General features: G+C 35.7%; 2 protein-coding genes and 1 long non-coding RNA gene across 38 annotated transcripts; 1 reads left to right on the forward strand and 2 right to left on the reverse strand.

Annotated features, from left to right (window-relative positions):
• Nucleotides 1–984: 984 nt before the first annotated feature.
• Nucleotides 985–5,195, reverse strand: LOC145793976 (uncharacterized). Its single transcript, XM_082876895.1, has 7 exons — nucleotides 5,184–5,195; nucleotides 3,633–3,779; nucleotides 2,234–2,372; nucleotides 1,970–2,061; nucleotides 1,811–1,849; nucleotides 1,648–1,689; nucleotides 985–1,357 (listed from the first exon to the last, which is right to left on the reverse strand). Exons 1-7 carry the CDS (start codon nucleotides 5,193–5,195, stop codon nucleotides 1,193–1,195), a joined length of 636 nt encoding a protein of 211 aa, XP_082733021.1. The 3' UTR covers nucleotides 985–1,192.
• A 1,408-nt stretch (nucleotides 5,196–6,603) lies between these two features.
• Nucleotides 6,604–17,939, reverse strand: LOC145792188 (organelle RRM domain-containing protein 1, chloroplastic-like). Of its 36 annotated transcripts, none has more exons than XR_014331530.1 (16): nucleotides 17,741–17,939; nucleotides 15,515–17,466; nucleotides 15,350–15,432; nucleotides 14,442–14,528; nucleotides 12,132–12,431; nucleotides 11,067–11,193; nucleotides 10,496–10,577; nucleotides 10,289–10,404; nucleotides 9,924–9,987; nucleotides 9,207–9,329; nucleotides 8,994–9,115; nucleotides 8,437–8,499; nucleotides 8,211–8,317; nucleotides 7,864–8,073; nucleotides 7,492–7,729; nucleotides 6,604–7,046 (listed from the first exon to the last, which is right to left on the reverse strand). XR_014331530.1 is itself a non-coding variant. In XM_082872923.1 (14 exons), exons 10-12 carry the CDS (start codon nucleotides 8,495–8,497, stop codon nucleotides 7,954–7,956), a joined length of 228 nt encoding a protein of 75 aa, XP_082729049.1. In that variant the 5' UTR covers nucleotides 8,498–8,499; nucleotides 8,994–9,115; nucleotides 9,207–9,329; nucleotides 9,924–9,987; nucleotides 10,289–10,404; nucleotides 10,496–10,577; nucleotides 11,067–11,193; nucleotides 12,132–12,431; nucleotides 14,442–14,528; nucleotides 15,350–17,932; the 3' UTR covers nucleotides 6,604–7,046; nucleotides 7,492–7,729; nucleotides 7,864–7,953. The 36 variants fall into 36 exon arrangements, 4 of the variants coding, with proteins under 4 accessions (XP_082729049.1, XP_082729051.1, XP_082729048.1 ...); XR_014331542.1 differs by lacking the exon at nucleotides 15,515–17,466 and adding an exon at nucleotides 14,902–15,037 and having other exon boundaries at nucleotides 17,741–17,757; XR_014331533.1 differs by lacking the exon at nucleotides 17,741–17,939 and adding an exon at nucleotides 14,902–15,037 and having other exon boundaries at nucleotides 15,515–17,657.
• A 3,773-nt stretch (nucleotides 17,940–21,712) lies between these two features.
• Nucleotides 21,713–25,078, forward strand: LOC145792191 (uncharacterized). Its single transcript, XR_014331559.1, has 2 exons — nucleotides 21,713–21,965; nucleotides 23,922–25,078. It is a non-coding gene; the product is annotated as an uncharacterized LOC145792191 (long non-coding RNA).
• The last annotated feature ends 1,779 nt before the right edge of the window (nucleotides 25,079–26,857 follow it).

Raw genomic sequence — 26,857 nt, forward strand, 5'->3', positions numbered from 1 at the left:
TATCGATCTGGTTGACCCTTTGAAATTACATCATCGTCAATTTTTTATTTTTTTTACAAATGCAGTTTTATGACTTATGTTTCAAATTTGAAATACCCCAACAATTATCTTTTTATTTCAATTAAAATTGTATTAGTGGCAGTAGTGCCAGAGTCACGCGACAATTTTTGTTAACAAATTTAACACCAAATTAACAAAAAAAAAAAAAAACCACATTAAACTAGCTTATAACTTACAGTCAAAGGGGCTAAAATTGAACAAAGAGATTTGAAAAATTATACTTCACTGGCTGGTAAAATATTATATGCTTCAATAATTAAAGAGATTCGAAAAGTGTACTTCCATTGATTATATGCTTCAATAATTAATCAACTAGTTGTGCAAGTAGTCATAACACCTTGTTTTAAGACCATGGGGAGCCGTAAGACAAGACAAACCAACATCATTTTTTTTGATAATTAGGTATCCGATCAATTTGCGCGCAATTCAATTATCCCCAAGACCCTGAAATTAGGCTTCGTTTGAGAACATACTAATTTAATAACTTTTGACTGAAATATGAATTAAAAAAAATTAGTATGTTTAAGATGACTTTTTAACTTTTTATGAAAAGATGTATAAAAAATAAAGAAAAAAAAGAACCTTTGACTTTTTAATATGAATTATTAACTTTTTGACTAATTTAGTAACTTTTTGACTTTTTAACTAAAAAAGAAGATTCCCAAAGGAGGCCTTAATGATCAGATAAGTCAACATCTCATATATATCAATAAGCTTTTGCTTTTACCTCAACTGCCCTTCTCTCAACTTCAGAGAAAAATAAGAAAACCCAGAAAAGAAGTAAAAAAATATCTAGTTTTAGGCATTTCCTAAGCTGTTTTTGGGTTCAAAAAAGCCTAAAAGTCATAATCCTAAAATGTTAAACTTTAATAGATTTTTTAAAGTTCCAGACTTAACACAAATAAATAATTTTAAAAAAATCACTGAGGCAAATGAATTTCCCAAAATTAATTTCTTGAATAGTTTTTACACAAATGTTACCAAACCAAACCAACTCTTCTTGTATCCCAGATAATTAAGGTCAGTTATTATTGCAACCTCAACACCTCTGAGTCTATCCATTACACCATTGACCCCTTTGTGTCCCCCTATAAAAACAAAACTGGGAAAGGGAATCTGCAAATTGGAACATTTAGTCCCTGGCATTTTTCTGGATTCTCTTATTTAGTTTGTCTTGCTCACGGTACCTTCCACGCCGTTCTTCTCTCTGCCGCTTCTTTGAAATCTGCTCGTCTTTGGCTTTCTCCACTTCATGCATTTTCCTCTTCTCCCCAACCTTAAGCTTTCGCTTCTTCATCTGCACACCAGGCAAATGAACACACAAACTTAAAGCTAAACAACATAATAAAGGAATTTTAGCTTCACTTTGCACATGTTTTTTGAGGATATGAACTCCGAATGAAATCAAAGAAAAACAACACAACAATAAAAAAACTAAATACGAACAATCATGAGATTGATATAACGCAAAAAAATTTCATCTCATCAATGCATTTTGAAGAATTCGGAGGAGCACACACAAACATGAAATTAATGTCTACAAGTACGAACAATCATAATTTAAGAATAAAGGCAATTAGTGATTACCTCATTTGCACTGAAAATCCCCGGATTTGTAAGACTGGTTATCTGGTAAGACAATGTAATTTCTTTACAATTGTGACTTGCGAGACTGCAAACTGAAAAATGATCTGGATCTAGCAACCAGTTCACAGGTGGGCTTCCCCTAGTCTAGTAGAATCATGCATACCTGATGTTTGAGATCGGCTTGCTGAATATCAAAAGCAGGCTGCAGAATCAAAGCCAACAACATTAATCTAGAAATTAACACTTAATTATGATCTCAATTTTTTGTTAACTAACTGGGAAAATAGAGATACTATATAAATTAATTTAGCAATAAAATTACCTGAGGGAAAACAAAGTCATGATTTGCGTCCCGTATAGATGGCACGAGAATCACACGTGCAGCAGAACCATATATTCCACATAATCTTGAAGCTGCAAACCATTGGAGGAAAAAAAAATTTAAAAGAAAGAAAGATAAAATCTTCTCAAACAGAAAGAAAGATAAAAATTTAAAAGAAAGAAAGATAAAAATTTAAAAATTTAAAAGAAAGAAAGAAAGATAAAAATTTAAAAATTTAATGAGAATCAAAATTGTAAAGCTTACCCTCTTTTGTAACTTCATGTTCATCACTCAAACCCAAAACCCAACCCCCCCCCCCCCCCCGCCCCCCCGCCCCCCCCCCCCCCAACCCCCCGCCCCACCCCGCCCCAGCCCCCCCCGCCCCCCCAACCCCCCCCCCCCCCTCACGTCACTCCCCTCCCCTCACTCACGTCACTCCTCTCCCCTCACTCCCTCCCTCCCCCCTTCCGGCCCACCCTCCCCTCCCCTCGCTAAGAGTGATGTGGAGAGATGAAAGGCTCAAGGAAGCTGCTTCAACGGGAGATGAAAGGTTCAAGGAAGCTGCTTCAACGGGTGATATGAATGCGAAGACGAATCCGGCAGTGACTTTCTGGGAAATGAGGTGGGTTTCAGAGAAAGAATAGGATTTACCGGTGGAATCAATGATGAGACAGGGTCTGTCTAGGAATTAAGAGAGGTTTTGGAAGCAGTAAATGTGGAGGTAGGTGGCTGGAGATGGGAATGTTAGGAAGCTTTGATTGGAAAACATGGGTTTCGGAAGATGAAGACGATTGGTTGTGCGGCGGAGGAGGAGAATGAGAGTGATGTGGAGAGATGAAAGGTTCAAGGAAGCTGCTTCAACGGGTGTTCAAGGAAGCTGCTTCAACGGGTGATCATCAAAGCACCGAAGACGAATCCGGCAGTGACTTTCTGGGAAATGAGGTGGGTTTCGGAGAAAGAATAGGATTTACCGGTGGAATCGATGATGAGACAGGGTCTGTCTAGGAATTAAGAGAGGTTTTGGAAGCAGTAAATGTGGAGGTAGGTGGTTGGAGATGGGAATGTTAGGAAGCTTTGATTGGAAAACATGGGTTTCGGAAGATGAAGACGATTGGTTGTGCGGCAGAGGAGGAGAATGAGAAAGCTTTGCCCTGTCTCTTTCAAAGAAAAGAAATAGCGAGAAGAGAAGAAAAGCGAGACCGCTCCCTCCCCTCGCCTCCCTCCCTCCCTCCCCTCCCCTCCCCTCCCCTCGCCTCCCTCCCTCCCTCCCTCCCTCCCTCCCCTCCCCCTCCCCTCCCCTCCCCTCCCCTCGGCATAGGTGGTGGTAGTGGTGTTGGCGGGGTATTGGCGGTGGTGGTGGTGGTGGTGGAATAGGGGAAGGTGTTGGTGGTGGTATAGGTGGTGGCGGGGGTATTGGTTGTGGTGGTGGAATAGGGGGAGCTGTTGGTGGTGGTGGTGGTGTTGGAGGAGGTATTGGTGGTGGCGGTGGTGGGGGTATTGGTGGGGGCGTAGGTGGTAGTGGTGGTGTTGGAGGAGGCGTTGGTGGTGGTATAGGTGGTGGTGGTGGTGTTGGAGGAGGTATTGGCGGTGGCAGTGGGGGTGTTGGTGGGGCATAGGTGGTAGTGGTGGTGTTGGAGGAGGCCGTTGGTGGTGGTATAGGTACTGGCGGGGGTGTCGGTGGCGGTGTAGGTAGTGGTGGTGCTATTGGAGGAGGTGGTGGTATAGGTGGTGGTGGTATAGGTGGTGTTGGAGGAGGTATTGGTGGTGGCCTTATCAAAGGTTTCAATGGCTGCCCCTCCCCTCCACTCCCCTATATATATACATACATATATGCGGGAAATAAAACTCAGAAAAAAATAAATAAACAAATAAATAAATTTCACTCAATTTAAAATTCCCTCCCTACTTCTCAAAAAAAAAATTTCCTCCCCATGCTCAACTATTCCTTTTTAACATTATTTCTTTCTTTTTTTGTTGGTGATGGTGGTGTTGGAGGAGGTATCCCTTTTTTTTGTTTTCATTATTTCCTTTTAATATTATTTCTTTTTTTTTTAGGTCCCGTTTGGAAACATGTTAATTTAGGTTAAGTTTGGTATATTACAAAAAAGTTAAAAAGTCAAAAAATTACTTAAAAAGTTAAAAAGTTAACACTATTCACCAAAACTTAACAATTACGGCTGCACAACTCTCAATCCTAATTTTTCCCTACAAATCAATTTTTATAATTTTTTATTACACATTTTTACATAAAAAGTTAAAAAATTAACCCAAACATCCATATTTTTTTCCTCAATTTTTTAGTCCAAAAAGACAAAAAGTGCATTTTTTTAGGACATCCCAAACAACCTCTTAGTAACTTTTTAGCTATTTGGCTAAAAATGAACTAAAAAAAACTAGTATATTTGGGATGATTTTTTGGCTTTTTACGAAAAATGTGTAAAAAATAGAGAAAAAAATGAATCTTTGACTTTTTAGTATGAGTTGTTGGCTTTTTAGCCTTTTGACTTTGACTAAAAAAAACCGAGCAATTTGAACGACTTAAAATCTGAATTACATTATATATATAATTAAATATATATTATGAGTCATTAAATGATGTTAAAATTATCAAAATCGTTAGATTATATCACTAATTATTATACACCCGAGTAATACAATACAAAATTCTAACATTTTATTTTCTTTCTCATAAATGACAAAGATTATTGGAATAGTGCATTGATACCTCGATTCTCATCTCTCTTTCATTATAAAAATAATTTTGTTTTGATCTTATTAATAATTTTAGAGTTTAATTTTAACAAATTATATAACCAATCTAGTTTTTTTATTATTATTATTTTAAAGATTGAATTTGTGGGTAATTTGGGTTTAGTCTTACTTGAATTTATTATATTCGAATCAAGTTTAAACAAACAAGTTTGGACTGCAAATCTGACTTGAGGAATTCAAAAAAAAGTTGAACTAAAAATTTGTGGCAGGACTAGAAATAGGATTGACAACTACAATTGTAAACCACAATTCCAAAAGAAAATGTTATTGTCAATTAAAATATGACTTATTACCGTGAGGTGCTGATTTATTTATAATGGTGCTATATGTATTAATTAATATAATAATTAATATATGAACATATAACGATATATTATTATTTTAAAATTATAACCCCATCTATTATATAAATTAAAAATATTTAAAAATTTTAAAATTATACCACATTATCCATTAATATATTAATTGATATACTAATTTATGGTATTATTCTTATTTATTAGTTGGTTTTCTCCATTTCTATATTTTATATTAGGAAAATGGATTTTTAATTTGCAAGTTTTGTAAGAGCTCTAAGTTTCTAATTTAAGTTTTATAATTTTATAGTTTTTAAAAATTAATTTTTTTTTTCCATTGATTAGTTTTTATTTAAACAAAAATAAATAAATAAATAAATATTAATATCCCTTTTTTTAATTTGCAAGTTTTGTAAGAGCTCTCTCCTTCCCTCTCTATTCTACTTCTGTTCTGCTCTCTTCTGGAAGTGTTCTCTCTCCTCTTCTCTATCTCTGTTCTGTTTCTCTCTCTCTTGCTCGCCGTGACCCCCCTCGTCTCTGCCCAACACTACGGCGGCGCAATAAAATGGCTCCGGCAACACCACAGTCTACGCCTTCAGAGAGTGCTTGAAAGACCTTTCTCGCTCCAATTGCGATCTCTATTTCGCTCAAATCAAAACCCAGATCCTTTGTTGCCTCCCTTTTCCAATGTCTGATTCGCGATGGTTGATTGTTCTACGATGAGTGTTATTTGAGGTACGACGATTACATGTTTTTTTTTTTTTTTTTTTTGTGTTGTTTAACAATGGTGCATTTGCTGTTGGGTCTGGCTTAGTGGTTTTTTTTTTTTTTGGTGTTGTTTAATAATGGTGTTCTCCCATCTCTTCTGTGTGGTGTTCTCCCATCTCTTCTTCTCTCACTACAAGAAATTACATTTTTCGCAACGCAATAAAATATGTTGCTAAAAGGAAAAATTCGTTAGCAAAGAGTTTTGCTGACACACAAGGCTACGTTGGCAACCCGTAGGCAAAAGTGAGTCGGCAAAAGTTTTTGCCGACGAAATTATTATTGCATTGGTAAAAGTAATGCCTTTAGCGACGAACACAGTCGTCGATAAAAGCCTTCATCCATCGTCGGCAATTTACCTTGCGTCGGTAAAAGTCATTCAAATATGATGATTGTGACACTTTTCACGACACAAATTTGCATGGGCAAAAAATATACTTTTAGCAACAACATATGCGTCTGCAAAAGTAAACTTTTGGCGACACATTGACGTCGGTAAATGTTGCCATTTGCCAACGATTTGTTTGTCGCTAAAACTTTACTTTTGGCAATGACAAATTAGTTTTGGCAAAAAATACATTTCTACCAGCACAATATGAGTAGGCAAAAATAAACTTTTAGGGCACATTTATGTCGGTAAATGTTGCCATTTGCCAACGATTTGGTTGCCGATAAAGCTATACTTTTTTAGCAAAAAATACACTTTTAGCAACACAATATGAGTGGACAAAAATAAACTTTTGGCTACACATTTACCGACAAGTTGTTTGTCGAGAAAGCTTTACTTTTTGACAACAATAATTTTTGTAGCGGCAAAAAAAATTGAAAATCATTTATATTTTTTTATAAGATTTACATATTTACAAGAGGCATCCCTCAGGTACTACTATTACAAACTAATAACATTGATATTAAATCACCTAAAGTTGATGTGTAGACAAAAAAAATACTGTTGAAAAATATGCTTTTGGAAGCGGGTGTATAAAACCTGAAAGGATAAACTCACTAAAATACTCAAATACATCCAAATTGTGAACCCATAGTAAAAACAGCAGATAACAAAATGAAAACATGAAACTAACAACCACCCAAATTTGTAGCAGACCAGCATCTAGTAGCAGCCTGCTTCACAGCAACATTGCAGCAGCAGCAGCCCAGCAAAATTCTACAACAGCACACCGGCGGCAACAGCAGCAGCACACCGACAGCAGACCAACAAGCAACAACCATCAGCCACTAGTGCTCTGAAAAATGAGAGAAGAAAAACAGTTAATCATTGGGGGGGGGGAGGGGGGGAATTTGGGGAAATCCTCTCTAATAATAGCGAGGCAGGGTGGGTTTCCATTACGTACGGATTTAATTGCCATCCATAATTCTACCCAAAAGATTCCACCAATGAATCTCCTTCATCAACAAAATCAACAAAAAATAACTATCTACTATGTAGACAATTCAACAACAAAAAAGTAGCATGATTTAAAGACGACTGATTAAGTTGCCATTTCTTTGTAGACAACATGTGCATGACTGGGGATTATTTGATATCAAACCAATAACCCATCTTGTGCAAGTCACTATCTCGAGTACAAATGCAATGTATGTTTTTAGTAATTTCTCTAAGAACGTAATGAAAATGAACTCTTATGATTAGATGGATTAAAAAAATGATGCATTATTGTTAGAACTTACATCGTTCCTGCCACACGGGTACTGACATGAGTCATGTTGGCTGGGATAAGTTTTGGTAGACCAAAATCTGAAATTTTGGGTGTCAAGTCTTTGTCGAGGAGAATATTGCTAGTTTTGATATCTCGATGAACGATATGTGGTCGCACTTCCTCATGAAGAATGGCAAGTCCCCGTGCAATCCCAACGCAAATTCTAGTTCGTGTTCGCCAACTAAACTGGATGCTACTGTAACTTCCACCTGAAAGCCAAGGTCATGATAATGATGATGATGCTTTAAAGCTAAAGTTCGTAAATTGAGGTGCCAAATTTGTGTTTTTATGCCAATCCAACAAGTGTAAGAGTACCAAACTAAGAACGGATAGATTAAATTACCAATAAGTGTTTGCGCAAGGCTGTTATTCTCAAGGTAGTTGTAGACCAGAATTCTATGATCTTCATCCACGCAACAGCCATAGAGCTTGACTAAATTTTGTGCTCTATATCTAAAATCACTCTAATCTCTGTCAAGAACTCCTTCACTCCCTGTTTTGATTCAGGTGAAAGAACCTTTATTGCGGTAACATTCCCATTTTAAAGCCATCCCTAACCATCAATAAGCAAATTTTATTTGAAAACAATGTGTTAGTCTACAGAAGCAAGACCATAAATTAGTATTTTATTATATGATGATAAAGTTAGCATTATTGTGGAAATATGTCAACCAAATATACGCCTATTACCTTATGATCCATGCTTTCTAGAGCTAGCAGGGCATCGTCTTGACTAGTGTACTGAATAGAAGCATACCCCTTTGACCTCTTCACCTTTTCATCCATAACAAGCTTAACTGTCAGTGCAACTAGATAGAATTAGCAAACTTGAAGCATGTACTGGAACAAATAGGTAGACATGACACTTTCTTTTTCTTTTTTTCATGAACCAAGGAAAAAAATATATGAAACATACCTTCGGCTATCTGGCCAAAATTTTCCTTCCTTAAACAAGTCTCAGTGGTGGAATATGACATATCTGTCATTCATGATGCAAGGTAAGAACTTATGTCCGGGCAACAATTGATGTCATCTTGAAGAGAAATAGAGAATTTGGGCATTCAACAGATACTGAAATAGTCCATTGTCTTTCACTTAGAAGTTGAGATGAGTGCATTGCATTTGAAAGCATTTGAATATATGTACAACTACTCTTTTGCAAGTGTTAACCAAAACTACACAAATACAAATTTATAGGATAGAAAGATTACATATGTATCTACAGCATACTAGATTTCTCCTAATTCTACTAGAAAAAAGACTCAGAAATAGAGAATTTTGGCTCTTTGACCATTAAGACTTTTCTATACCCAATAAAATCACAAATAACAATCCAATAATATTCAACCTTTACAGTTTTCAACGTTCATATAATATTCAAATTCATTATAGGCTATGAACATATAATACAAATGACAAAATATAGCATGCATACACAGTCTAGTCCAAAAATAAGAATATACTAGTTGTTACCTTCCCTTCAAGATGCATGCCTGACAGGTGCAACTTCACCCACATTCCGCAACCCATTCTCTTCCAGCAAGTATTGCACTCATATCATCTGCAGTACGAAAATTCATCCCCAACTCCAAAACCTGCATTTAAAGATTTGTAATTAATAGATCATATCCAATTTTATTACAGCTGAAAGGTTTGTTGGTTCTTTAGCATACTTCTGTAACTTACATTCATGAAGCAGAGCCGAACTCTTTCCCTACTCAGTCTGTGTTCCTTAGTTGTAAATTGTATGTATAAAACAGTCCTTAATGCAACTTAGCGAGCCATTTGATGAAGATAAAAGGTTTTTATCTGTAATTTTTTTCCCAGTTTAGTTTGAAATTGCAAATATAACTTGACAATCATGATACTGTAATCTTACTTTATTCACTGAACACGGTCTCTTCAAATTCCATGAATATACATCACACATTTGGAAATTAATCTTACTGTATTGTCCTTGTAGATTAACAATCATAGAGTACAGTTTTAGACATACTAAATGCTATAATCTGCTGTTTCTGCATTACCAGTCACACAGTTGGAGGTATATTGGACAGAGCCATTGAAGCAGAGGACAAAAAACATGGAGATTTATTGAGGCTGGTGATACTTCCTCTCTTCTAACTCTCTTCTGTGTCTACTATTGGCTGTTCTGCTATACACTATGGTCACTTTAAAAATCCTTTCGTTATTTACATTATGTTACTATAATGTGAGCAGGATCATGTTGAGGGCTACCTTGAAATGTAAGCATTTTCACTTCCATCATCTAATCTAACCTACATACAGATACATCTCTAACATAATCAATGTGGCAGATCAAATAGAAAAGAAATGTAGTGAACTTCCTTACTTGACAGCAACAGAAAATTAAGTACACAAATGTGGAAAATAAAACCAAACCTTGTTCAAAAGGGCACCTGGCTGGATCCCCAAAATACTGAGACAATGAATCTGCACTTCTTCCCTGCAAGATAAATGTGTCGGTATACTTAACTAAGCAAGAACTTGCAGATTTTAACAAAAGAAAATCAAACCAAATTTACTGCTGAATTTTCCACTAAGATTAAAATTTCAGTATTGGCAAATCCCCTTTATTTTATATCTCAGCATCACTGCCAACAAACATACACTAGTTTTGTCATGAAACTAGAATTATGTACATCTATGAAGATCCAACAATTCCTTTACAAAAAGAAGAGTCAGCATTTTTCCTTTCAAGCATATTTCTAAATTTTTCTCTTTTACAGAAAACATTGTATGCCTACTCCTGGGCATAAATCAAGTTCCTGAGGTCGCTAATGCATCAATGTCATTTTATTGTTCCTTGCACGAGCATCAGACAACTTAAGTAGGCTGTCCAATTTGAATCCTATGGCAGATCCTGAAATACAAATGAGGACATCAATGCCAAAAGCTTTCCACCAAACAAAATATTACAGATCATAACATACTTCAATCTCACAGAATAATACCTCAAGCAGTGCCTTGGTTCAATGCATATCCTATAGTGAGAATCGTCTGCATTACTTGATGTAATCTTGCAGATTCTTTTACCTATAATAACGGGTATGATAGTAAGGTTCTGGGAGCTGTGTTTTTGTAAAGTGATAAAACAAAAAGGAGAGATTTAGCCCCTCAATAAAGCTTTGTATAAGGGGTGAAAAACACCACCTGGTCAAGCGAAACCATGAACATGTTAAATGGGTCATCAATCTAACTAGAGGTTCCAACTGTCTTCAAATACTTCAAAAAAAATAAAGTAGGTAGAAAGAGAGAATAAAAAGGGTTTCAATAGTTTTCAGAGTTATGCAACCACCAAACTTGACTAGTTCAAGGACCAGGGCAGTTGGAACCATCTAACAGCCTCAACTGCTGGATCCATCATTACGCACATTGGTCTTGTCTAAGTTTTCACACAACGCACCACATACTACCCCAATTCTCTTTTAACCTCACAAGAATCCACCACAAAATTAATCACAGATATAGATTGAAGAGGGAAGTTGAACAGATGAAATGGAATGCAATCAGGATTAAAAATACCTGGTGAAATTCAACAAGGAGATTATTGCTCGCAAGATATCTCTCAACTGATAAAGCAGCAATGCATCCTAAACCTGCTGCAGTTATGGCTTGCCTCCTTTCATGATCCTATATGAAGACCGGGAAACTGAAATACAAGTCTCAAAAAATTACAAGTTCAATGACTAATACAAATCTGTAAGATCATCATATACATGTTGGGCCCATTCCCTAACAGTTCATAATTTAAAATTAACCAAATTACCCTTAACTACTAAAATTTAATAAAACATAAATAAATCTATCTTGCCCATTTGTTCTCTGTAATACTTCTTTTAATACTAAATTAGAAATAATTACCTTTTAATCAATAACAAAGAGAATGTATTAAAGGAAGTTCAACAGAGAACAAGTGGCCAAGAAGTCCACCAGCACAAGCTAAAAGCAAGATAAAAAACTGAAAGATTACATATCACACACAGCTTTCCAATATCTAACAATAAAAAATAAGGAAGTCTCCTTGAAAGAGGGGGCCGATGAAGCCCAAAAATATACAAAACAGAAAATTTTATCCCATAAACCCCTTAAATCTTCTATATTTATCCTCAAACACTCCTGAATTTCTTAGCGTGTCTTAGATAAATCTAAACATACCCCGTTAATGTTAGTGCAGATTCAGCAATATGACTCGGCATAAATTGATCCTTCAAAGCACGAATAGTTATCAAAGTTATTTTCTCTAAGACTCTTTTAACATATTGAGTCCTCCATGTATACTTCACTCATTCCATAACTGTTCATCTAAGAAAGGAAATACAGTATCATGGAAATATTTGTGCACTAGGATTGCACTAAAATTGTATACATCTCTTCCACCAGATATATATGCATTTGGTGAAAGTGTCCTGCAGCAGCCAAACCTAATCTGTCCTACACCTTACTGATGGAGTTTCATTTCCCAAATGAGTAATTAATCCATTTTGAAATGCCAAAGCAGCACATTTTGGGGCATGTAATGAACCTGGAGAGTTCCATAAAATAACAAACAGAAGCAGGAAATAATCAAGTAACATTTGACATAGTTACCTGTACATCTCCGGCAGCAAATACACCTTCAATAGAAGTTTTTGCAGTACCCTCCACCAATACATAACCTTAGCTGTCAAGTTCAATTTGGCCTTCCAAAAATTGGCTATTTGGTGAATGACCTATCCCATAGAATAAGCCTTTTGCCTCAAGCACAGACTCGTCCCTAGTGTCAACTTTTCTAACCAAAATGCCAGACATTTGCCCTGTTGTATTGCTAACAATATCCAGAGTCTTTGTATTGAAGTGCACGGTGATATTTGGATTGTTGTAAACTCAGAAACATTCGCCATAATAAACCTGTTAAACAAACATTCAGGGAGTTGAAACTCAACATCTAAATTGTTCATTAGTAATTCTATTCACCAAATGGGGTGAAAAGAGCAACCCATCCCATTAAATACATCAAACTCGTATAACAAGAAAGAATCAAACTAGAACATGCATCCAAAAAGAAGGGGGCCACACACATGTGAGGGAATAGAAAACAACCACCACCATAAAGCAAACTTTGGGTCAAAGTTTCATATCCAGATATCATAATGCCCCCACACGCAATCATGTTAAACAATACAAGTTTAGGGGCAATACTCAATAACGAACTTAGGGGCAATACCACAACCAAAGAATTAGCATAAACATACCAACTAGGAAGCACAAATGCTTTTAAAAAGGTGCCCTGTGCGTATGGTGGTACGTGTTAGACACCAACACTCTTTGGACATGCCCCAACACTGTGAACGTATTGTATATTTAGCATTAGAGCATTAGAATTTCCTTTTAAGAGTTTCCTATTTTGTTCTTTCCTAATGTGTTTAGTGCATCTCTCTACTTAAGAAACATTCGGTCTTGTAATTGATTAAGAGATTAATGCAAAACTAATTTTCTCTCTTTCTCCTCTACCAAGTTCTGAGACCTTGACAATGGGGGTTATGAGAAACAACCACCCACCAATGCTGGACACACATCCTATCATTTTTCAAATCTTTTAAAACCAAACACACTTCAAACATTGGCGGCACACATCTCCCTTAGACGTGACACATGTAATTTATCTAGTCATACCGGAAGATCATTTTGGTGGTGTGCCACCCACTAGCAAGGGGCTTTTTTAATTTTAGGAATTCAAACGCCTAAAACTTCCAATTTGTTTTGGAATAGAGCTTTTTAAAATAAATATAAAAATAATGTAAATTTAAACATATTAATCCCTCTTCCTTTAGCTTTTTAAATTTGAGAATCCAAAAGCTTAAAACTTCCAATTTGTTTTAAAATAGAGGTTTTTAAAATAAATATGAGGAGTGACGTGTCAAGAAGATGATTAGTTGATATTTAAATATTCTCTAATTATCAACCAATCATCTGCTTGACACATTACTGAGTCTAGAAAGTGCATCTAAAAAGTGAACTTGTATATCATTTTCCTTATTATTATTTTGATATCTATTTATTTTTTCCCATGTCCATGTTTTTTTTATTTAAAATTTCCCTGTTAATGCGTACATATTGTATCACAGCCGCATGGTGTATACATGTATTCAGGCTTCTTATTATCCTAGCAAATCATCATATTATCTGGAAAATGTTTCCACTGGAAGCAAAATAGGAGCCATGGGTAATTTACTAATTGATTCAGGACAACACTGACCCGAAACAGTTGCTTAGGGTTGAAGATACTAACTACAGAGCTTAAGACCAGGATGACTAGTAAGCTTGCAAAATGTTGGGGGTAATAGTAGTATCTTTAGCTTGAAAAATTTATTAATCCGGGTTACCATATTATTGTAGCATCCTACTGATAAGCCTCACACATTGCATAATTAAGAGCATCATACAACACCATCTAGGAAGGTAACATAGTTACCAGTGAAATATGTCTCTTTGCTTCATTAAAAGCCCATTATCATATCTAAGTATAAAAAATAAGTAATTATAACCACAGAAAACAGTTTTAAGAGCCCAGTTTTAAGAAAGCAACACTTAGTGCTATGCGCCCAAATAGTAAATTGAAAGTCTAACATGCTTTTAGAAAGCAAAGTCCTCTATTGGTCAAATATAAAACTACTCTTCAATATATCATTTAAAACAACTACAAGAAGATAAAAATAACTCTGTATTCCTATAAATTAATTGAGGTATTAATTAAACAAAAGAAAAGAGATGTACATTCTGCTAGCTGCAATTGCCGCTGATAAACAATGGAACAAAACTAATAATAAAGCGGATCTACTGCAGCACTGACAACTATGATAGAATTTGTGCAAAAAGTTGACCTTAAGTAAATTGAATTTCAAGTTTCATAAGCAGTACCTTATGTGGAAGATTGGAGTAAAGTAAAACAAATGAGAAAATTGGAAGAATGTAGAACAAAACCCTCCTATCAAGAAAAACCCCAATCTGCAACAAATATGTTACATCAAGTTAGAAAGGGGGAAATGTACTTTAACTCAAGTTGGACAATTTCAAAGAGATCCAAATTCTAAGCAACATGTATGCTGTATAGAATTTTAACTAAATGTCACTACATCAAAAGATCTGCAAACTATTATTACACTAAAACATGAATAGTTTAAGAAAAAGAAAAGCCTCGCTAGCTATTTATGCAAACAAAAACCAACTCAGAGAAGCATTTAACATTAAAGATTTTTAAATAAGTTCTTATGCTTATAAAACATGTAATATGATTAGCAGGCGAAATGACCATCAGTACTTTACTGAGCTCAAAAGAAAAAACATTTCTCGGGACCACTTTTCTAGTAAGATATAATACCCACTACACTGCACTCCAGAGTTGTTAACCATGACAATAGAGAAGAATCTGAAAAACGTAGACATCCAATCCAAGCAGCAAGCATATCTCATCACACTGTGACTGAACAACTAGCATATACACGAGAATGAGATGCCTGGCAAGGCAAGAAAGAGCTTTTTATATCAGTTTCTAGACTTACCAAAAAGAGAGGATATGAAGCAAGCAACGAGCGGGGAAGTGCTGAAGTGAAGTACCAATAAAATGGGATGTGTCTAGAGTAAATATTGAGGAACAAATAAAATATGAATTTCACAAGATACTCTAGTTATGTCAAGGGTGTATTTTGACGAGAGTTTTGAGGAATTTATGACATAAAAAGTATAATAGAGTAGCACAAACAGACCACTACCTGAGCATAGCTGAGCAGCCAAGAATTAAAACACCCAAAAAACAGTAGCAAACTTACCAACAACATAGCACACCAGAGACCATCACAGCAGCAACCATGCCCAGACCACCCTCAGCCATTGACACAGATTCCAGTGAACACTGCTTCCATATGAAGAATACATCTAATTAAACAAACTGACATATGCATAGCTCAGCTCCTATTCCTAATGCAATATTGAACCTGCTGCCATGTCATGATCCTTGCTCCATTTAGCAGCAACTAAAAGTGATAACTCAGAGCCCACCCAGCAACGGGGCAGCCTCCTTATAAGCCCAGAGAACTCGAGGCCAATCCACAGCAATAGACAACAATATCACCAACCTCAAGGCCACACTCCAAAACAGCATGTCAATTTAGTATCAGTTAGGTAAAACAGCATGTAAATCCAAATCTTTTAGAAGAAAAATTCCAATAAATATTAGAAAATACAAAGTAATTAGTTTGTAGTTAATAACATTTCTATAAGGGAGAAAAAAGAAAAATTTTAGACTTAAATTCATATACAACAAATTAGATATTAGCATATTCCTATCGATGTGTATTTTTAATAGAAGCCACTGAAGTCAAGGAGCATTTAACCAAAAAATAACATGATATGCAAAACTTCTGCACCTGCTTTCACTTTTTCTCCTTTCTCCCCCCCCTAAGGTTAGGCTCCAAACCTTCAACCCAATGCTTTTTGAAAAGGCAGAAGGATAACAATTTCTCATTTGCAAAATTCAAGAATAGGAACATTGTTACAGTTGAAAGTTAATCATGTCACATAACAAACAGAGGCTTGGTTTCAAAAAATTAAGCCTTAACATGCCTAAGAAAGTTAATCAAAACTAACAAGTAAATGACAACAACATACTGACAGTCTAGCAAGCGCAATGATTTCAGCTTATGGATGACATATAAATGGTAATTTGGCTTCTTTGTGATATTATTATCAAGAAGACTAAGAAACTGCAGCTTAGGGAGTGATGCAAGAGGATCAATCTCAACCAAATTCGTTAGTTGATTGTTAGTGAGAACCAAAGTATGCAACTTGGGCAAGAACTCTGCAAATCCACAAAACAGAACATATCAAGCTTATGTTTGCTGAATAAGCATTATATTTTGTGATTTATTCACATTTTTATTTCACCAAACTTTTCATCTCCTTGGTGATTTCTCATATATAACATGATAAGCTTCAAATATAGCCATTTTCTTTATATATATATCTATACACAAGATCCAGAGGATTGCACCCGCCCATTGATAGTGAGTATCCTGTGGAGGCCAAATGGCCCATTTCACTAGCATAGAAAATGAAGGTAGAAACATTATCAGTTATGTACAACTATTTAGATTTTTTAATAATGTTTTCATCTTTCCATTTCAAAATTATGAGTCATTCAGATAATGGCATCTAATTTAATAACTATTCATTTTGTTTTTTGCTATTTATGAAATAAAGAAGTCCATGTTACTCAAGGAGAAACAAAACAGAGCTGAAGCCAGCCATACATGAACAATTGATGCTATCACATCTTAAGTCTAAATGGCCCATTAATTCCACTCCCACAGGTCAACTACCCCTAGACCACACACAAAAAGCACTAAAAAAAGGTACAATTCATAGCTCTAAACCCCACCAATTCATAGACCTCGTATTTTTTCCCTTTTGCATAGAGAAATTGACACTCGACGCAAGGAGAGAAAGGAATTCATAGAAATTAAGTGAGGTGTTCACTTGTAATAATACTATAGAGATATAGATAGATATGTATTAAAATAACACCCACAAGAAAACAATATAAAAGCATAGGAAGAGCCAGCCATTCTTAGTGGCATTTTATCAAGCACCTAGGAGGCATAAATAACATATATATAGTTTTCTTCTCTGCTAGACAGTAGAAATAAAATAGAGATACATAGAGATACCTAAGAAAACATAGATTCACAAACATACCCAGCCAAAAACAACAAAGAGAAACAGAGAAGTAATCATCGTACACATAACACAAATCATCTTGATATGGAGAGTCACGATTTTGGTATATGTTAATATTTAGATACATACAAACATATGCAAACGTCACACAAAGACAAGGAAGAGAATCACCTCATACGAATTTTCTTTCCAGCAAAAACCTAGCACAAATCTTGAATAAAGAGAGAATGGTGAAAGTAAAATAGGAACCATTAGAAGTAAAAATCAAAATTACCTGAAAAATTGGCAATGACAACGAAACCTTAATTTTTCAATCAAAACCCCCCAAATAAAAACCCAAAATTCTCAATTTAAAACTTAACTTCTCAAAATTTTTATTTTTATTTTTCAATTAAAGTCCCCAAATCACTAAACATATACATGAAATAGAACAAATGGTGATAGAAAAATCTGAACAGAGTTTGGCTAGAAACAGAAAAATCTACCTCCAAAGGGCTTCGGGACTACCGTGTTTGCCTCTCAATCTCCACCGATTCAATTGATAGTAGAACTTTGAAGAACAACGGTTTGAAGAACCCTTTCCCCTTCCAACCAATTCACTGCCTTTCTTCTCCCTCTGTCCCACAATCAGTGTCTTGTAGGTCGCCCATGCGGTTTCGTTAAAAATCAATTTTATTGTAGTGTATGACATAAAAGATGAAATTATATAAAAATAATAAAAAGAAAATTAATTTTTTTTTAGTTTTTTAGTAGAAAAAAAATTAAACTAAGTTTATGAAAATAAAATCAAACATATTGAAATTGATAATCTAACCACATTTTTTAGAAAAGTTTAAATTAACTCAAATTAGCCATGTCAACTTAAGAGTATGTTTAGCCTTGATGGGTTCATTTTATGATCTAATTCAATGATCACTTTAATTTTACAATTCAATAACTAGAATATTTAAAACTCTTTCAAAAATTATAATAAAAACACAAATCAATAAATCACCTGTTTCACTAGTAAAACTTTTACCGACGAATAGTGTTATCGTCGCTAAATGTTTAACTCTTTGCCCACGCCAACTTGTCGTCACCAAAAGTAAATACACTAATAGCAACGCTCATTGTGTTGGTAAAAAATAAGCCTTGTAGCTAAAACTTTTGAAATTTTGGTGCCAACAAATAATTTTTGTGCTTAAAGAATGTTATGCTTTTTTAGCAACGATAGTAAATTGTGTCGGTAAAGGTATACTTTTACCAACGAAATTCATCACTGTGTCGCAAAAAATATACTTTTCGCTACGAAAAATTGACATCGTCGCCAAAAGTAGTTGCCAAAAGTGCAATTTCTTGTAGTGTCTGTGTGTGTGTGTGTGTGTGTGTGTGTTGTTTTGTTCTGTGTTGTTCACCATCATCCTTCTCTCTTTCTCTCTCTCTCTCTCTCCCTCTTGCCACTATTTCATTGAGAAAAAAGAAAAAAGAAAAAAAAAAGGGTGGTAGGAAGGGGAAGAGGGGGGCCAAAACGAGCCAGTCTATTTTCGAGTAGAGTTGTTTAATTTTTGGAAAAATTATTTATAAGTCCTATTAGGAAGACTTATGCTACATATCGTCCTACTAAAAAACTTATGTTCTCATAAGTCCTGGAGGAAATTTGTTGACACATTTACCCTCAATATTAGTTGTTAATATCATAAATAATAGTAAAACCATATATAGAAAATTGAATGTTACCATAGATTATATCTATATAAACATAACGTAATGTGACACCTACATAAACGTAACGTGACACCTACATAAACGTAACGTGACACCTATGATCTATGGTAACTTACAATTTGAAATTGCAAGTTACCATAGATCATATCTACATAAACGTAACGTAACATGACATCTACATAAACGTAACGTGACACCTACATAAACATAACGTGACACTTAGGAAATTGAATGTTACCATAGATCATATCTACATAAACGTAACGTAACGTAACGTAACGTGACACCTATATAAACGTAACGTGACACCTATGATCTATGACAACATTCAATTTCCTAATGTTATCATTAGGAATGGCAACGGGGCGGGGCGGGGCCGGGGATCACCCTCCCCGTCCCTGATCCCTGATGGCAGAACTTCCCCCCCTCCCCGTCCCCGATGGGGAACCCACCCCCACCCCCCACCTCCACCCCCGCCCCCTAACGGGGATCGGGTTTCCCCGACCCCGAAAATCCCCGCTAAAAAACAACATCAACAAATCTCAACATCTCAGTGAGCTCAAAAAGCAACATTAAGAAGATCAAAAAAAAAAATATATGTCATAGATATATATATATAACAATCATAAAAAAAATTATATATATATAACAATCATCAAAAATCATAGATATATATATACACACAACAATCAGATCTATTCTTCTTCTTCAGATCTATTCTTCTTCTTCATGAATCACAATCTGACGGACGGAGGGCTTCACGGACGGGGGGAAAGGGAGAGGGTTCATGATCTGACGGAAAGCTTCACGATCTGATGGATGGAGGGCTTCACCGTGAAGCCTTCACGGACGGAGGGATCTGACGATGGAACGCTTCACGGACGGAGGGAGATGGAGAGGGAGAGGGAGAGGGGGAGGGGGAGGGGGAGAGGGAGAGGGAGAGGGAGGGAGAGAGATAAGACTGAGTCTGAGATTTGAGGGAGAGAGAGATGAGGGCCACGGTCGGTGAGAGAGAGAGACACAGAGGAAATGAGAGGAAATGAGATCATCTGAGAGAGTTGAGAACAAAAGTACAACTAATATTTATATAATACAAAATATAATCGGGGAAAATATAATACAAAATATAATACAACTAATATTTAATAATACAACTAATCATCGAGGCGAGGATGAATCGGGGAAATTCCGGGGCGGGGCCGGGGCCAGGGCTGACGAGCCTATCCCCGTCCCCGGCCCGAAATTGATTGGGGAGTGATTTTTTAATACCATCCTCGTCCCCGTGGGAATATTTTTCGGGGAAAAACCACTTATTTCGGGGTCGGGGGATCGGGTCCCCGTCGGACCGGGTTTAAATTGCCATCCCTAGTTGTCATAGATCATAGGTGTCACGTTATGTTTATGTAGGTGTCATGTTACTTTACGTTATATAGGAAATTGAATGTTACCATAGATCATATTTATATGAAACGTAACGTGACACCAACATAAACCAGCAACATTTTCACATTCAATTTAAAAAAATAAAAACTCATTAAGTTTGCGAAACGTAACGTGACATGTTACGTTACGTTTATGTAGGTGTCACGTTACGATACGTTTATATAGGTGTCACGTTACGTTACATTTATGTAAGTGTCACGTCACGCTACGTTTATGTAGGATCATGTGGAATACATTCCTATCTAAATAGGACTTGAGACTCTATAAGAAATTACATAGGACTTAGCCTACCATAAGTGTCCGAAAAGGGACTTATAAATAATTCTCCCTTAATTTTTTATCATTTTTGGTTTTAAATATTATAAACAAAAAATTATGTCCTTCTAAATTACGAGGACTTAAAAAATAAATTTTTTAATACAAATATATTTTTTTAACAAAATACAAAAATATTTAGAAAATGAATGACTTTTTTAACAATTGCCAAACATAATGGATTCTATTATTATTATTATTATTATTATTATTATTATTACTATTATTATTATTTTATCTCAATTGTCAATTAAACAAATTAAAATAAAAAAATAAATATATACTATGTGAGTGTTTGGGAAGTGAGTTTTTTTTATAGGTTTTTTTAATTGTAGGATATTATTGGAGAAATTTTTTTTTGTGTTTGGGAAGATAGTTGGGTTTTTTGTGGTTGGATGTGATGTTTGCGAGATAAAAAGTGAAATGATTATGAGGTTTGATGTGATATTTTGTTTAGATTGTTTTTTTTTGGTTTTGTAATCAATATTTTTTTTAGTGAAAAAAAACAATAAAAAACCAAAAACCAAACTTCCCAAACACCCCCTTATGTATACATTATACAGTTACCTATATTTATTTATGGTAAAAAAAAATTGCAGTTATGATTTAATTAAATGGGATTATGGAAACGATAATGTTCCTAATTTGGCCGCCATTATTTTTTTTATTTATGTATTAATACATGCATTACAGTACCAACTTGGCGAATAAAATGCTAGTTAGATACAGAGAGAGAGAGAGAGAGAGTGTGTTTGGATTTGGTTTTTGTTTTATTTTACTGGGTGTCTTCCTGTTAAATCCTTTCAACATTTGTATTGATCCTTGTTGTGGGTATTGTTGATTAGGTAGTTTTCATGCTGTATTGTTTTGGGATTGAGGAGATCAAGGTATGCACTCCAAATACTTGTGATATTGTTGCTCATTTTTTTTTACCTTATTGTAAATTTATAAAATACCACAAAATGTTGATATTTCTTCATCCTCTGTGCTTACAGATTAAGATTGGTTAGGTGATTAAGATCCGATTCACATTTTCCTCCTCTTTTGAACCAGTGTTTCTCTGATTTGGAGGCCATTGAAGTTGGAGCTGATTCACATTTTCCTCCTCTTTTGAACCAGTCCTATTTTTGTTCATTGTTGGAGTCATGGCGACAATGCTGCATTCTAAGTCCAGGCCCTCGTATTCTTGGTGGTGGGACAGTCACAATAGCCCAAAGAATTCAAAATGGCTTCAGGAAAATCTTAAAGGTGTTTGTTTTGTCACTTAATTTTTGTTGGTTTCTGGTTTTAAGGATTGATGTCTTTTGCTTGCAATTGATATTTCTGTGTTTGTCCTTTTCTTTTCTTTATGTTGTTTATTATTTTAAAGAATCATGAAATTATAAGATAGTGAAAAGCAGAGGCAGACCTTCATATTATCAAGTTAGGGAACTTACTCCTAGGTCTTTGGTCCGGTAATTACTGATATATGTGGGACGAGAGGACTACATGTACTTGGGGGATTAGTTGGGGAGAAGCCGCGGACACCCTTGTGAGCCAAAAAAAAAAAGGGATGGGACTTGCCAAAAAAAATATATATATAGAAAAAGAAAGCCCAAGTATGGAATTTCTTGATAGTTATTATTTGGATTTCCATTCTTTCCATTAGATATGGAACCATTTTTGTTGTGTTAAATAATAATTTAGTACATAAATAACGGCTAACACTTTTTGACATTCGCTTTGGGTTGAACTTCATACAGCAATGGAGAGGGAGTTAGTTCAGAAACATATGTTGAAGTTAAGACTTTCGGAGGATTTTAGAAAATGATGAAATTTGATGCTATAGTTTTTCCAATCCAAATGTTGTTTATGATTTTTGGTTAATATAATATTCATAATTTGTACAATTAAAATATATAATTTTAAGTAACTAAAATTGTTTATAAAATTGTTGTTCATATTAAATGAGAAAGGTAAAATTGGGATAAAATTCACCATTATGGAGAATTGAACTTTTGGGCAACATTTTATAAAAAATAGGACTTATTTGTCCAAAATAAAATTTGATAGGACTCAATAGTAATCTTGAGAGCAAAATAGGACTTATTGATAATTTTTCCAAGAAAAAATTTGATTCGTGGGGTTGCATTTATTGAATCAAAATAGCCCTAGCAAGTAAGGATACCATTGTGCCAACTACTCAACTTTGAGTAGAGTTGATTAAACTCTATTAGCATACAAGTAATATACGATGTAGGTTTGCAATTGAATCTCGTGATCTTAAGTGTGAGTGAACTTTGTTAGGGTTCCTTGACCTAGAAGGTAATACCTAAGTTGCATACTTGGAGGTGATATTTCTCTTCTAGAACCACGATTATGTGGTTCAAACCAAGAATCGAGTTTTAGAAACATGTTTATGCGGAGTAACTCATAATGCAGTTTAAACCAAGGCATTGGGATTACTGTTTTGGTTTCAAATTTTAACCTTTTTCCCATGCAAATATGATTCGTGATAGTGCTTCCTTCCTCAATTCTTAGTTTCCATTTATTCCTAGATTGGGATGTATCTCATTTTCAAGCTGAGAAAGAGCTGACAATGCTAGTGTCAAGTTGAAGTCTTATTCGCTGCTTTTTCTATTTTTCAAGTTTTTCGGTATGGCTTCCATGCTATAGGTTCCCACCTAAGGTTTTGCAACCTATATGGAATTCTTGATTTTCTTTTGATAAATTATTCTGGCCTTGGTCCATGACAATTAGTGGTTGTTTGGTTTATGGGTTAGCATTAAAATGTCCTCGAATGTTATCTTTCCTACTTTCTATACTATTATTACTACCTTGTTACAAAGGTGAAATCAGCATGAATGACACTCTTCTTCCAAGAAGTCTAGTAAGTTTCTTCTTGTATTTCATATCATTTCCTACTAGTTTGTATGTTTTTTCATATGACGCTTTGCATTCATTAATGATAGAGTACGTAGATCACCTCAGTGCGTTCTAAGAAAATTGATCTAATGGTCATTTGATCCATCTGTCTTCAGTTTTTAACAGTCATAAAAGTTCCAGTCATAATTGGTCCCAATGCTTCCCCTATTTTAATAATAATAAATGCATTTCAGCCTGTTTGAAATCGTATTTGAAGTGTCGCAAATATTTGATGGCCTATTTTAAAGCTTTTTTTTAAGGCCACAATATTAACTCTTCCACATGTGGTTTTCCGAACAGATATGGATGCCAAAGTCAAAGCAATGATCAAGCTCATTGAAGAAGATGCAGATTCCTTTGCAAGAAGGGCATGAAGTACTACAAAAAAAGGCCCAAGCTCATGAAACTAGTTGAGGAGTTCTACCGAGCGTACCGTGCCTTGGCGGAAAGGTATGATCACACAACAGGGGGGCTCCGCCACATGGCAGAAGCATTTCCTAACCAAGTCCCGTTTGTACTGTCTGATGATTCACCTTCGGGATCTTCAGCACATGAACGTGAACGTCACACGCCTAAAATGCCACATCGGTGTGAGCATTGCTTGGAGAAAATATCTAAGCTGGAGAGTGAACTCTCTTGTGCTCAAGAGGAAATCAGATGCCTTAACAGTGTGGTTCTGATTGAGACTGCAAAGCTCAAGAGTGCTGAAGAAAAGTGTGTTCTGTTGGAGACATCAAATCAATCGCTGCGGTTAGAGGCGAAAAATCTAGTGAAGAAGATAGCAATGAAAGATCAACAGCTTTCTGAGAAGCACGAGGAGTTGGAAAAGCTTCAAGCTTGTGTACAAGATGAGCAATTGTGTTTCGTGCAAGTTGAAGCCACCCCCTAAACTTTGCAGAATTTGCACTCTCAATCTCAATAGGAGCAGAATGCTTTAGCATCGGAGCTTAAAAATGGGCTTCAAATGTTGAAAGACTTGGAAATATGCAAACATGATTTGGAGGAAGAAATTCGGCAAGTTAAGGAGGAGAATAGAAACGTGAATGAGCTGAATTCATCATTCGCCATTTCAGTGGAGAATCTGCAAAGTGAAATCCTTAAATTGAGGGAGATGAAGGAAAGACTCAACGAGGAGGTTGGACTGCAAATGGGTCAAACTAATTCCCTCCAGGAAGAGATTTCTCATCTGAAAGAGGAAATCAAGGATTAACTAATTCCCCCGCTCGACCGATCAAAGATCGGCTTGTACTAAGCATAATATTTTATTTTTGAAAACACATGTGTTCTTATTCTGGTTATTAACCTAGAATTACTATGTGATGCGCATAGCATATAAGTATAGACTAGATCGCCTAAGTTGGAACAAAACATTGCATGTTCGTTTGTGAAAATGATTTTGAAGTTTGCTACTCGCAAGTAGGCTAAATCGAGGATTTCAATGAATTGTTCCAATTCAAGTAATCCAACCTTCACCCACAGGCATTCAGGCTGTTAAACACTTAAGCAGTTAGCCTTATGGCAAACATGCTTTCATGGCAACATTAATACACATGCAATATGCTAAAGCATAAACACTCACAGTGTACTTCGAGCCAAAACAAAGAACTAGTTAGAAATCATGCATGATCCTAGTTCATGTTAAGATGGCTAATGCAACACATGCAAAAATGCAGCCAAAATAGGCTCGGCTATTCTAAGATGGCATATGAAATGCAACTTGATAACATGCTGTTGAACACGTATTCAAGTAAATATTGAAATACTATGCAGTTTGTATGATGCGGCGAGCCCGGTGCATGCAATACAGATGAATGGATGCACACATGCAAAGCATAAGGTATGCTAATTGAAATATGCCCTAAAACTAACCATCGTAAGTGGTTAAGTAAAAAGGAGAAAGAAATGGGGATTGGAAGACATGCATCACACACACGAACGCTTATTACAACAGTTAGCCCTCTTGACGGATGGGCCGAATAAGAAGCTAACTAGCTAATCTAAGCTAATTAAACTACTTATTACACAACGAAGCTAATTAACTAATCCTAGTTAACTAACTATTACAAAACAGTTTCATTAGCTAACTACACTAGCTAATTAAATACGAACAAATAGCTAAACACATTAACTATTTAGGTACAGAACCAAAGCATAAACTAGCTAAGGAAAGCAGTAAAACAAGGTCCTTAGAAGGAGAAGAGTGCATGCTTGCCCGGTCACCTCGTTTGGAAATCCATCATGATGCCCCAATTTGCCTCTGTTTGTAATTGCTCTCAGAAACTTACACCAAGCTCCAGATAGCTTCTAACTCACCTTGGGGACCTGTGGGAGGGTGGCCGACCGGTTGTTGATGTGGGAGACCACCTGCCGACCACTTTTTGTTGTTGCAGGGCAGAAAAAGTGGTCGGCCAGCTAGTTTTTTTGGCTAGCCGACCAGTTGTTGCTGCATTTTTCCACTTTGCTGCAACAGAGAGCAAGAAAGGGGATGGTAATGCATTTGCAAGATATGTGTGCACAACCACCCTCCCTATCATTTCATAAGCTCAAGGGAGTGTAGTTCTCGACCCTTGGACCACCAATCACGCATCTCAATGTATGATGGCCGAGAGGCGAAGTTGCTCAATTCAATATGAAATGAATGCACAAGTAAACACATAAAGCCTAAAACTCTATCATGTATGATCAAGAGTGTCGGCGACTGAGAATTAAGGCACGTTTCATAACTTCAAGTATGAAATGTCCCTTATTTCCCGTGTTTGGACTAACACCTATTCCAAACACAATGCAACACATAACATGGCATGCACAATGCTATGTAACATGGAGTATGCAAAAATGCAATGCAACACAAGCATGCAAATATGCAATATAACTTAAGCATGCAAACATGCAATGCAACATGAACAACCTAACAAGGCTAATGGCATGCATGCACAATACTAAGAACAACATGGCCCACTTAATGCAATGTGACATGATTAACTTAACAAAGCTAATAACATGCAAACTATGCTAATGCATGCACAATACAAACAACAACTAGCATACACAATGCAAATGGACATGGCATACACAAATGCAATGAACCATATGGCATACTCAATGCAATGTGACCTAAGCATGCAAACAACATGGCATACACTATGCGATGAATCAACATGCAAACAACATGGCATACTCAATGCTCTGAACTACATGACATACATAATGCTCAATGGAATTAAACCAAAATGGAT

Source organism: Camellia sinensis, chromosome 6 (assembly GCF_055761805.1).
Source record: "Camellia sinensis isolate YWXY chromosome 6, ASM5576180v1, whole genome shotgun sequence".
Classification (NCBI taxonomy): domain Eukaryota; kingdom Viridiplantae; phylum Streptophyta; class Magnoliopsida; order Ericales; family Theaceae; genus Camellia; species Camellia sinensis.